Source organism: Mercenaria mercenaria, chromosome 1 (assembly GCF_021730395.1).
Source record: "Mercenaria mercenaria strain notata chromosome 1, MADL_Memer_1, whole genome shotgun sequence".
NCBI classification, from domain to species: domain Eukaryota; kingdom Metazoa; phylum Mollusca; class Bivalvia; order Venerida; family Veneridae; genus Mercenaria; species Mercenaria mercenaria.
In genome coordinates, this window is record NC_069361.1 from 2,145,523 (window position 1) to 2,159,411 (window position 13,889).

General features: G+C 37.1%; 1 protein-coding gene across 1 annotated transcript in view; it reads left to right on the forward strand.

The window, feature by feature from the left end:
• The first annotated feature begins 641 nt into the window (after positions 1-641).
• LOC123524821 (polyribonucleotide nucleotidyltransferase 1, mitochondrial-like) overlaps positions 642-13,889 on the forward strand; it is an 80,429-nt gene continuing 67,181 nt past the window's right edge. Inside the window, exons 1-4 of the mRNA XM_053537932.1 lie at positions 642-823; positions 10,945-11,002; positions 11,677-11,754; positions 13,316-13,421. Of these exons, the coding sequence (XP_053393907.1) occupies positions 678-823; positions 10,945-11,002; positions 11,677-11,754; positions 13,316-13,421 (388 nt within the window). The 5' untranslated portion in view covers positions 642-677. The remainder of the gene's footprint in view (positions 824-10,944; positions 11,003-11,676; positions 11,755-13,315; positions 13,422-13,889) is intronic.

Consider the following 13,889-nt stretch of genomic DNA (forward strand, 5'->3'; position numbering starts at 1 on the left):
TCTCTAGATCTATAATCTCCACTAATGAAACAAGCTACTTGGCGGAATTTTTTTTTTTGTTTCAAAATATCACGTTTTAAGTAAGGATCCCAAATGATCGTGCCATAATCCAAACATGACCTAACCTGAGTGCTAGATATACTGTCTTTCTACACTGCATCTGACAGTTTTTCAAATTTCGTCTAAGTAGAGCCAAAGTAGAATTTGTTATTTCAGTTAATTTGTTAATATGAGTTGACCAAGTTAGGTCCTCTGATTGAATGTTAACCCAAGGTACGGATTTTCTGGTACTTTTTTCAGTATATGTTTACACAAAGAATAGAAATGAGGAGATTTAGTGTTTATACTCATAACCAGGGTCACTCAAAATGACGGGTCTGGAATCGTGCTATATAAATGCTTATCTATCCTGTCGCGTTATCGATTTTTACCTGAGAGCTGTTATCACGTGTGTAGATAATACGTCATTACGGATTCCACTCCTAAAATGCGGTACATTATTCACGCGGTACAGATAATACGGTATATCTTAAGTCTGAAATTTTTTCATCAATTTTGAAAGACCCAGTCATAACGTAACATTTTTTTTTTGCGTTGAGAATCGTATATCATTAGTGGTCTTTAACCTTAAAATACTTTCCTGATTTGGTGGTGTCTTACCTAAAAGCGGTCCCAAAATGGCTGCCCCCATGACATTTTTCAGAAGACGATGCTTTTTTATATTTTCTTTATATCGGCAGCCATTAAGACAATATGCCAAGGAAACAAGTAATGGAGGGAAAGTGCCAAAAAGCTCGATATTACACATAAATGAGAATAAAAGGTAGAAAATCATATATCATTAGTTTTCGCGATGCTAAATCATAATAAATTTGAGCATAGGTAGCACGTAGTAAAAATAATTCGACGTCCAGATTGTTTTATATTTGTGACTGGCAATTTCAACGTCAAAACTTCGAAGGACCAAAATATTGGAGGATAAACAGTGTTTCTGCGAGCTCTTAATGTTCTTTTTGTGGGGAGTGGGGAGGGAGTCTGACATTTAGAAATTCTGGGGTTCATAATTATGATCTTCTACTTTGTCATCTAAGAGTAAAAGTGCAAGTACATGCTATTTAAAATTAAAAGAAATATGTTATTTATGAAGGATGGTTCTTCAGTTTTTGCTTTGTCACAAAAAAAAAAACACTGTGTCGGTTCTATGGCGTTACAGACAAATTGAGTGCGTCAAAAATGCAGAAAATGTGGACTCCCCAACACACTGGATAAATCACAGTACACAGTAGTCTAACTAATTGTATGTGAGTTGCGATATTGTGATAATTTTTGCACAGGTCAATATCTCTCCTCCACGTTCAACATAGGAAGGACCTTCTCTGTGGTGAATCTTCCGTGACAATTCTATGCAGCGATTTTTAAATCACATTTCAACTATTATAAAATGAAAATATTAGTGAAATCTTAAGATACCTGGAAAGAATATCCATTTTTTCCTTCCATTCAATTGATGTTTATGTGAATGAACAGCAAAACACGAGTTTGTCACTGTACGTACGTACGTTTTAAACAACGCACCCTAAAGTTTACACACATTATACATAGCTTCGCATCGTGTCATGTGATCGGTAATGACCAACAACAATGTCAGCTGTACTGTGTGTAATGGCAGACATGTAAAAAGAGCGATCGAGGTAGATGTCATAGGGTCAAATATGGCCTCACCCTTGGGGTCACATGGTTTACATAGTCTTATATAGGAAAAACTTCGAAAATCTTCTTGTTCAAAACTACAGGTCCTAGGGCTTTGATATTTGGTGTGTAGCATCATCTAGTGGTCCGCTACCAAGATTATTCAAATTATCTTTCTAGGGTCAAATATGGCTCTGTCCCAGGGTTCACATGGTTTAGGGGAAAACTTTGAAAATCTTCTTGTCCAAAACCACAGGGCCTGGTGATCCTCTACCAAGTTTATTCAAATTATCCCCCTAGGGTCAAATATCACCCCACCCCAGGGTCACATGGTTTATATAGACTTATATAGGGAAAACCGTTGAAAATCTTCTTGTCCAAAATCACAGGACCTAGGGCTTTGATATTTGGTATGTAGCATCATCTAGTGGTCCTCTACCAAGATTGTTCAAATTATCTCCCTAGGGTCAAATATGGCCCCACCCAGCAGGCCTCGACCTTAGCGGTGGACCGTTGTACTGACCTAACCAAAATAACGGCAGGTCCACTAACTATCAAAAGTTGGGTAGACCGACGGTCAACCAATTGTCAGACACTGTCTGCAAATAAAATAAAACCCTTAGAAGTGAAAAATAGGGGGAAAAACGAATGTTGATTCTGCCAGAAGTACGGCATTCTACAGTTATAAGCATTGGCGAGTTTTAGTCAGGAGAGCACGAATGGACTACTCCACCGATCCGGCGAGTGGTTTTTATGTGGTAACTTTACCTAATTGAGAAATTACATCAGGCAAAATTACCTGGATTGACTGGAATTTACTCACGAATCGTAAAAATATCAAAACGTCATGCTGGTAATTTTCCATTCCACAAGCACGTGCGCCCTATCGTAATATCTAATTTACATCGCGGTTACTTTTGACACAAAAAACACGCGTAGTGCATTCATTCTTTAATATAATCGCTTAAATTTTCAACACCGCTTGAGAACTAATACAGTTTGAATTCTGTAACAATTTTAATAAGATATCGACAGGAATGTAGGCAAAATTCTTTAAAAACGATCAAATTTTCATATAATGTTTTGTAAAATTTCAAACAGCGCGATCTTGATTATTTATTTCTTTCTTAAAGTAAATAAACGTACATACTATGGTAATAAAATTCAGACTTTTTACTAGAAAGTACAAAAAACACAATTAAAAAATCTTAAATAATGAAAAAGCGGCAGCAATTTAAATACATGGAGTAAAACGATTTTTGGCAAACAGATTTCTGTTACGGCAGAATAGGTTACGTGACCTCGTGAACGTAAATAGAAATGTGGTTTTAATATAAAGCACTGCAGTATGATGTCGTTGCTGTTTTTAATAAGTTTTAAATTATTCATAGTACATGTATTTTTTGACACAACACTTTGTTAGATATTCTTCTCAAACAATAATGAAAATTTCTTGAGGGCAAATAGGTCACAGAGGTAGGATATCCACTATCATCGTTCACGGTTTGACACATTTACATGTCAGTTTATTCGGGATATTGCACATTCGCTTTATAAAAATTAAAGAAAAAACTTTTTTATTGATTTCTTCTCAACAATTTAAGGAATCGAGAAAGTACGATCAGACAGTGATGTGTCACATGGCGCAAAAACATGACGTAATACCATGATAATCTCGGGCAACTATACCGCTTTGATCTCTATTTCAGATGCCATGATAACCGACACACTTCTTTTAGCTCTTTGAGGGAGTGTTAATTGATGATAAAAACAAGGCCAATTTCAGAATAATTACCGATAATTGTTAATGTTTTTTGTTTTTTTTTTCACTTTCAACACGGGTCGGGTGGATGATGATTATTGTGTCCATATTTTGGGGAACACTTTTCAAAATAATTATTTTTCGGGATAACAGATTGCTACAGTCTTCCATTTTTAATTATTTTAGAAATAAGTCCTGTTTCTTTGAGTCATATGAAGTTATGACATCTACAACATCACAATTTATGTGATAGAATTGGAGGCCCACTAAAGTTTGAGCAGGTTTACTAGATTTTAGCAGTTGGTGGACCTGCTGGCAACTGCTGAAAAAAGTTAAGGTCGAGGCCTGCCCAGGGTTTCACACGGTATATATACGTATGCAGGGAAAAACTTTTAAAATCTTCTTCTCCAAAACCACAGGGCCTAGGGCTTTGATATTTGGTATGTAATATCATCTAATGGTCCTCTACCAAGGTGTTCAAATTACCCCCGAGGTCAAGTATGGTCCTGCCACGAGGAGCTCATGGTTTAAATAGACTTGTGCAGGGAAAAACCTTTAAAAAATTCTGTCTTAACCCATAAGGCCCAGAGCTTAGATATTTAGTATGTGTTATGCTCTAGTGGTTCTCTACCAAGTTCGTTCAGATCATGAATCTGGGGTCAATATAGGCCATGCCCAGATGGTCCCTTGTTTTACATAGACTTACTTGTTTTTGAAGCAGTGGCAAAGAAAATCGGACCACAAGCAGATTTTAATATTCATCTTGAATTGTCTTAATTATGACTTACTGACCTACTTTCTTGTTTTTGAAGGTACAGCATAGAAAATTGGACCACATTTATAACTTTTGATACTGATTTCAGTACTCATCTTTAATATTCTTAACCCTGATCTACTGACCTACTTTCTTTTTTTTGAAGCTACAGCAAAGAAATTTGGGCCACCAGTTTAATCTCTAAACAGATTTCAGTAGTTATCTTGAATAATCTTTACTGTGACCTACTCACCTAGTTTTTTGTTAGTGAAGCTTAAGCAAAGAAATTTGTTTAAGCAAGCAACTAAACTCTGGTGAGCGATATAGGGCCAATATGGCCCTCTTGTTTGAATTTATGGCCAATTCATGATATAATCTGTATTTAAACATATAGCATGTAAAGTAAGTAAGTAAATAAGTAAAGACTTTATTTAACGAGTGTGGGCCTCAACATATATACATTTAAACAACAAAGCATTACACAAAGTTACAATACAAAAGTTAAACAAATAAGAATGGTACTTAAATTAAAGTACTGTACAGCTGAATAAGTAATGTGGAATTGTAAACATATTTAATTAAAGATTGTCACACACAAATAATTAATTGCAAGTTTAACACAAAGCAAAATATCTTTTTGGTGGAAATGAACAAGCAGATTATAATTGCATTATATACATTCATACATGAGAAGAGAATTTCCACATAACATACGAAGCTTGGAATTCTTTAAGTGTTTCAGACTTTCGTATACACAATGTATTAAGTGGAATATCATTTGAATCCATAGTTTAGGCCCTGAGAACACCAATGATTTACGAAAAAGTTCTTTCTCCGGCTTTGGAATGAGGTATTTCAGAGTTATTTATAGATTTCAAGTTACGATGATGCCTTTGATTAATATTTTGAAATTTATCTTTCATATCCTCAGGAAATAAGTCATCATTGATGGATTTGAACATCACTATCACATCACCTTTTTGTATTAAAGTCTCTCGTCAAATTTCATCCCTTTTAATTCGCTAAATAATGCATCAGATGGAGTATTGTAGCTTTTATCCAGAATTATTCTTGCTGCCTTTTTTTTTTTTTTTAATCCCCCGCCGTGGCGGAGGGATTATAGGAATGGTTTGCGTCCGTCCGTCCTTCCGTCCGTAACAAAATCGTGTCCGGTCCATATCTCCTAAACCCCTTGAAGGATTTTCATGAAACTTGGGTCAAATGATCACCTCATCAAGATGATATGCAGAACCCATGAGTCAGCCTTGTCGGTTCAAGGTCAAGGTCACAACTCACGGTCAAAGGTTTGAGTCTGCCATTTTGTGTCCGCTCTATATCTCCTAAACCCCTTGAAGGAATTTTATAAAACTTGGGTCAAATGACCACCTCATCAAGACGATGTGCAGAACCCATGAGTCAGCCATGCCGGCTCAAGATCAAGGTCACAACTTCAGGTCAAAGGTTTGAGCCTTCCATTTTGTGTCCGCTCTATATCTCTTAAACCCCTTGAAGGAATTTTATAAAACTCGGGTCAAATGATCACCTCATCAAGACGATGTGCAGAACCCATGAGTCAGTCATGCCGGCTCAAGGTCAAGGTCACAACTTAGGGTCAAAGGTTTGAGCCTTCCATTTTGTGTCCGCTCTATTTCTCCTAAACCCCTTGAAGGATTTTCATCAAACTTGGGTCAAACGATCACCTAATCAAGGCGATGTGCAGAACTTATGAGTCAACCATGTCGGCTCAAGATCAAGGTCACAACTGAAGGTCAAAGGTTTGAGCCTTCCATTTCGTGTCCGCTCTATATCTCCTAAACCCCTTGAAGGAATTTTATAAAACTAGAATGATGTGCAGAAATTATGAGTCAACCATGCCAGCTCAAGGTCAAGGTCACAACTAAGGGTCGAAGGTTTGAGCCTTCCATTTGGTGTCCACTCTGTATCTCCTTAACCCCTTGAAGGATTTTCATCGAATTTTGGTCAAATGATCACCTCATCAAGAACTCATGAGTCAGCCATGTCAACTCAAGGTCAAGGTCACAACTGAAGGTCAAAGGTTTCAGCTCTGTATCTCCTAAACCCCTTGAAGGATTTTCATGAAACTTTGGTCAAATGATCACCTCATCAAGACGTTGTGCAGAATTCATGAGTCAGCCATGTCAGTTCAAGGTCAAGGTCACAGCTAAAATCAAAGGTTTACCCTTTCACTATCCATAGCAGTGGCGGGGGATTTAGCTGTCTTTCAGACTGCCTTGTTTTAAATTTGATTAGATTTGTGGTCAAGTCATTGTTGCAGTTGCCCCAGATTGTACAACAATAGTCCAAATGTGGTTAAATATAGGCATTATAGAATAACTTCCTTGTTTGAAGTTAAAGATATTGTTTGATTCTAAGCAGTAAATATAATTGAGAGTTACATGTTATAAGTACTTTTTCAACTTTAGTCTTCCAGTTTAGATTATCATCCACATAAACACCTAACATTTTTTCAGTTTTAGAAAGTTCAATGGCTTGATTTTCTAAATATAGATCTGAATTGCTAGTTAAGTCTGTGCTTCTAGAGGACATATACATTGCTTTGGTTTCTTGTGCATTTAGAATCATCGTGTTTTGTTTGCACCACCTGTTTATGTTGTCAAGGTAAGATTTTTGCATACTTCAGGAACAGAAGGACTTTTTTAGCTTTGCATGTGTTTTCCTTGTGAAGCATATAGGATAGTGGTCACTCGAAGATAGTATAGGGACATCAGTGAACATTATGTTTTGTGGCTGATTTGTATAATATATGTGGTCTATGATTGTTGATGACAATTTCGTGACGCTAGTAGGCTTGATAATAAGTTGTCTTAAATTGAAAGTGTCAATGATGTTATTCCATTTTGTATTTGTAGAAACTGATTTTTGAAAATTGTAGTTAAAGTCCCTAAAAATTATAGTTTCTTTGTTTTCTGCATAGAGCTTTTTTAGTATTTCTTCTGTTTTGCAATTCCATGTAGATAGGGATGATCATGTAGATAGGGATGATCACGTAGATGGGGATGATCACGTAGATGGGGATGATCACGTAGATGGGGATGATCACGTAGATGGGGATGATCACGTAGATAGGGATGATCACGTAGATAGGGATGGGATGATCACGTAGATAGGGATGGGATGATCACGTAGATAGGGATGATCATGTAGATAGGGATGATCATGTAGATAGGGATGATCATGTAGATAGGGATGGGATGATCATGTAGATAGGGATGATCACGTAGATAGGGATGATCATGTAGATAGGGATGGGATGATCATGTAGATGGGATGATCACGTAGATAGGGATGATCATGTAGATAGGGATGATCACGTAGATGGGGATGATCATGTAGATAGGGATGATCACGTAGATGGGGATGATCATGTAGATGGGGATGATCACGTAGATGGGGATGATCACGTAGATGGGGATGATCACGTAGATGGGGATGATCATGTAGATGGGGATGATCATGTAGATAGGGATGATCACGTAGATGGGGATGATCATGTAGATAGGGATGATCATGTAGATAGGGATGATCATGTAGATAGGGATGATCATGTAGATGGGGATGATCATGTAGATAGGGATGATCATGTAGATGGGGATGATCATGTAGATAGGGATGATCATGTAGATAGGGATGATCATGTAGATGGGGATGATCATGTAGATAGGGATGATCATGTAGATAGGGATGATCATGTAGATAGGGATGATCATGTAGATAGGGATGATCATGTAGATGGGGATGATCATGTAGATAGGGATGATCATGTAGATGGGGATGATCATGTAGATAGGGATGATCATGTAGATAGGGATGATCATGTAGATGGGGATGATCATGTAGATAGGGATGATCATGTAGATGGGGATGATCATGTAGATAGGGATGATCATGTAGATAGGGATGATCACGTAGATAGGGATAGATAGGGATGATCATGTAGATAGGGATGATCATGTAGATAGGGATGATCATGTAGATAGGGATGATCACGTAGATAGGGATGATCACGTAGATAGGGATGATCACGTAGATAGGGATGATCACGTAGATAGGGATGGTCACGTAGATAGGGATGATCATGTAGATAGGGATGGTCATGTAGATAGGGATGATCATGTAGATAGGGATGATCATGTAGATAGGGATGATCACGTAGATAGGGATGATCACGTAGATAGGGATGATCAGGTAGATAGGGATGATCATGGCCTATAGAAGTATCCTATTATGTAGAGTTTTTGCTTGTTGCTTTTCATATCAAACCAGATAGCCTCAGGATCATTTGATTCGAGATCATTTCTTTCTTCACATGGTAAACTAGACTTAACATACAGAATTATTCTTATTCCACCACCATTTCATTGCCTACCACGATGGAAAAGTTGATAGTTGTTCGAATGAAATTCACAGTCTTAAAATGCATCACTGAGAAAAGTTTCTCCTAATCCAAGTATATCAATATTTGGAAATTTATCTATCAGAAACTTGATTTCATTTAATTTTTGATACAGATAATGAATATTTATATGCATAAAATTCAAGCCATTAGTGTCAAATTTGATATCCTCCATAGAAACATCTAGTGAGGTATACTGATCATCATTTTGGTTTACATTCATATTTGTGTCACTAGTTTCACTATTGGTTGTCATTATGCACTTATAAGATTCACACAATTTTTCAGTGTTCCTGTTAGTACAGGTGGATACCTTCGATTGTTTTTCTAGTGATAATGATGAGGTGGAACCCAGGAGTGTCTCATCCGCATCCAGGTTGATTTGATGATTGTCATTTTCTAGTACGGTGTAATACCCATGGTGGGGGCATGGTCATCAGTGGTTGTCTGCCCCAGGCTTGAGGGGCATTCCAGTATCCCCTGGTTCTGTTTTGATTGAGTTTCTGTCGGTAGTTCTGGTGCTGACCCTTGTTGCCACAGTTCCTCATTCCCTTTGGGAGGCCGGCCAGAGAAAAATTTCCAGTCTGTTTTGTGACAACTGGGAAGTCAAGGCCTTCAAATATTTTTGAACCAGGTTCCTCGCCAGCACAGAGCCCCCTTTCGTTTCAAGATGTACTTCATTTCTGTAGAGAAACATGTGCTTCATCTCTGTAGTGAGATTTATTCACTGTTTCATTGTTTATGAACCCGCTCGTATGATCTACAAATGTATAGTTATTGTCAGAACAGAACTGTGTTAAGAGAGAGTTAGTCTCTTTGATGACAGTCAGTGAGAGTTTATCAAACTTCTTATAGTGCAGTGATGAAATCATGATTTTCGCAGTTGGATTGTGTTTCTTAATTATGTCTCCCATCACACAGTGGTGTGGGAGACATATTGATTAAGTCCTGTATGTGTCTGTCTGTGTGTATGTGTGTGTGTGTGTGTCTGTCACAAAGCTTGTTCGTACTCTTAAGTCGAACATCCCATCCGATCTTTACCAAACTTGAACAAAATATGTTTTACCGTAAGACCTTGGCCAAGTTCGATAACTAGCCAGATCCGCCCAGGCACTTTTGAATTAGGCCCTTGAATTACAGATTGGATCCAGTCGTCTAGACCATCTAGACAAACTAGACATTTTTGATAGGAACCATTTGTCTGAACAATCCAGACAAACAAGGCAGTTGTGGGAGACATGCGCTTTTCTCAAAAGCATCTCTAGTTTCAGCAATGAGATCACTGTATTCCTTGAGAATATCGTTATTGCTGTCAGCGCTGGAAACATTGTTGATTCCTACATGTATAACAAACATGTCATAGTTTGATAATTGCTGTTTTTCATTTAGAGACAACACACTTTTTGTTATGTCTTTAACTTTTGCTCCAGAATGTGATTTTATTTTAACATAAAGGCTTTGGCCAGAAAAACTCTTTGGATTAAGTGCTCTTGTCACAAAGTGGCGACAGTGATGAAAATTTCCTTGGAAATTTCCTCCACTATTTTAGTCTTTCAAGTGTTTGACTTGATTGGAGATATTGCCCATAAGAACAATAACTCAATATTTCCTAGGATTGCATCAAATTTGTCGAACAAAGGTAGCCCATTGGAAAGCTTTTGATTGTGTTCCACATGGTATGTTGATTTTGAAGTTGCAATCAATGGGTATATCTGGTAATACCGGTATATTAAATTGGATCAGGAACTTTTTAAAAGATAGAAAGCAATGTGTAATTATAAATGGTCATGTAATTGGAATGGTCAGATGTATCAAGTGTTGTTCCCCAAGGATCTGTCCTTGGCCAATTGTTGTTTATATTATATAAGATATTAGAAAGATATTTTAAGTGACCTATCCCAATTCATAAAATGAGCCTTGCCATGAGAAAACCAACATAGTGCATTTGCGACCAGCATGGATCCAGACCAGCCTGCGCATCCGTGCAGTCTGGTCAAGATCCATGCTGTTCGCTTATGGTTTCTCTAATTGTAGTAATTGTAGAAGGCTTTGAAAGTGAACAGCATGGATCCTGACCAGACTGCGTGGATGCGCAGGCTGGTCTGGATCCTTGCTGGTCGCAAAGCCACTATGTTGGTTTTCTCATGGAGCGGTTCAAATATATTTGTATCATTGACAAGAACAAATATGAAAATGTGGTTATTCCTGAGTCTGTATGGTATATTACCAGTGGATTATCACTGACTATTTGGCCTATACACTACACCTGCTTATTGGACTTATATAGTTATTCCTGTGTTGTAGGTTGTACCTGGAATTTGGTCAGATGGCAAAATTTGCAGATGGTTCTGTAGTTGCAAAGGTACGATTCTGTATAAATTTTAGTAATCATTAGTTGATGCAAGTACAAGTTTTGTTATGCAAACTGGTTTGTGAGGTAAAACCAGTAACACCTTTGCTTCCAAAAAATTCCAAAGTAACTTGTTAATAATATGTTCTTCGTGACAGTTTAAAAATTTCAATTTTTATGCATAGGATTTGATCCTATAACCCTGTTTACCAAAAAATCCAAATACACATCTGCATCTGGTTACACAATGACTTGAGATGCAACAGTTCCTAGAAGACAGAACTGAGGCTAAGGCAGTCTACCAAAGATTAAATTTTTAGCTCGATTTTTCAAAGAAAAAGTAGAGCTATTGCACTCGCCCCAGTGTCGGCATCGCCATTGTTTAAAGTTTTTGATAAAGTCAAATATCTCTCATTACTATTAAAGCTTTTGACTCGAAACTTAAAATAGTTATTTACTATCAAAGTCTACACCAGGAGAAACAATCCTCATAACTCTGATTTGAATTTTGACAGAGTTATGCCCCTTTTTAACTTAGAATATTTTTGGGTAAAGTTTTATGAAGTTCTTACTGGCAAAGCTCTAATTCAGAGTCAAGCACTGATAAAAGTCGCGCACTGTCTTACGGACAGCTCTTGTTGATAATGACTCTTAATATGATTTTTTGTGTTTTCATTATTTATCAGTATGGTGATACAGCAGTGCTGGTTGCAGTTACTAGCAGAACAGAATCCATGCCAAATGCACAGTTTCTTCCTTTAACAGTAAGTACTCCTTTTTAGCTTGACTATTCAAAAAATAGGGGAGCTATTCTACTCGCCCCGGCATCGGCGTGAGCGTCACACAAATGTTGAAGTTTGCCTACCACCCCAAATATTTTCAAAGTCCATTGAGATATTGCTTTCATATTTTGTATACTTGTTTACCATCATGACCCCAGTCTGTAATTAGGAGCAGACAACTCAATCAAGCATTTTGACTAAATTATGGCCCCTTTTCGACTTAGAATAAATGTTAAAGTTTGCGTACCACCCCAAATATTTTCAAAGTCCATTGAAATATTGCTTTCATATTTTGCATACTTGTTTACCATCATGACCCCAGTTTGTAAAAAGGAGGAGGCAACTCTATCAAGCATTTTGACTGAATTATGGCCCCTTTTTGACTTAGTATATGCTTATTGTAATGTTAAAGTTTTACTCATAGCTTATATTATACTATCAAGCACTGAGAATAGTCGAGCGCGCTGTCAACTGACAGCTCTTGTTTATGCATGTGTTTAAGGAAAGTCTCATTTTAGAGTATTCTTCTAGCATATGTGACTAATCTGCCCGGTTAGCACCGTAGGGAGAGCAGGGACCATGGGACGGTGAGTTTGATTCCCTGGCAAAGCGTGTGTGTTTTCCACGATGATTTGATGGGAAACATTGTGTCAGAAATCGTGTCCACCCCCTTTTATTCATATTGAAAAAGTGGCATTTACTTGCAAAGAACTAGTTAGTACTGGTACAAAATCCAGAAATTGTTTCTAGATTAAATGCCCACTGTAGAATAAATGAATCAATATTGCGGTTCTAGAGTTCTCACTAGGATTTTTAAAGTTCGAGTCCTGGACTCCCTTCCTCCAAAAACTTGAAAAACCAAGCTAAACTCAAAACAAATCAGCTTGAACCAGCTGTAATTTAAAATTGATGTTAGGCTGTTAGCTATATATAGATTACAGTTTCTGCCTTTTGAATGTGAACTTTAACAAAGACATTGGTTCTCTATTAGGAGGATTGAATGATTTCTATGATCTCTGAAGTTTTCATAGCACAGCGGTTTTATATGAATATGTTTGAATGAGTCAGCCAACTTGTAGTCATTTTGAAAGGTAGTGTATTTTTTTGATCTGAATAGCTACATAAAGTATTGTAACACAATCTAGCCATAGGAAATGATTTCAGCTTCCTGGAACTTATGTTAGGCCAACATCTTAAAATTGCTTCAATTATGATGTTATGACTTTAGTAGGATTACATACAAGTTATGCATACAAAACCAAGTTAATTTAATTTAAAGTTAATTGAAAACAAAGATGCAGTAAGTGATACTATTGTTATATGTATTAATAATGTTCCCCAAGTGAGGAATGTTTTGGCTCTCAACTTAGAGGTCTTGGGTTTGAGCCCAACTGTGGTCACAACCATACATTATATGACACAAGTACTGGCTTTTCCAGGAAGCCAACTCCAGGGTCATTCATATGAGCTTCAAACTTTCGTCACAAGTGAAAATAAATTAGTATAAACTAAACTAAATTAACAAATCTGTTTGCTTTCATAGGTTGATTATAGACAGAAGTCAGCAGCTGCAGGTCGTATACCAACAAATCATCTAAGACGAGAACTTGGACCTACAGATAAGGAAATATTAACCAGTAGAGTCATAGGTAATACAGTTCAAGTACTGTGTTCTGATATGAGATTGTACAGTGTAAGTACACTGTTCCAATACTAAATTGTACAATGCAAGTACTGTATTCTGATATGAGATTGTACAGTGCAAGTACTGTATTCTGATATGAGATTGTACAGTGCAAGTATTGTGTTCTAATATGAGATTGTACAGTGCAAGTACTGTATTCTGATACACGATTGTACAGTGCAAGTACTGTATTCTGATATGAGATTGTACAGTGCAAGTATTGTGTTCTAATATGAGATTGTACAGTGCAAGTATTGTGTTCTAATATGAGATTGTACAGTGCAAGTACTGAATTCTGATACGGGATTGTACAGTGCAAGTACTGTATTCTGATATGAGATTGTACAGTGCAAGTACTGTGTTAGGATATGAGGTTGTACAGTGCAAGTATTGTGTTCTGATATGAGATTGTACAGTGCAAGTATTGTGTTCT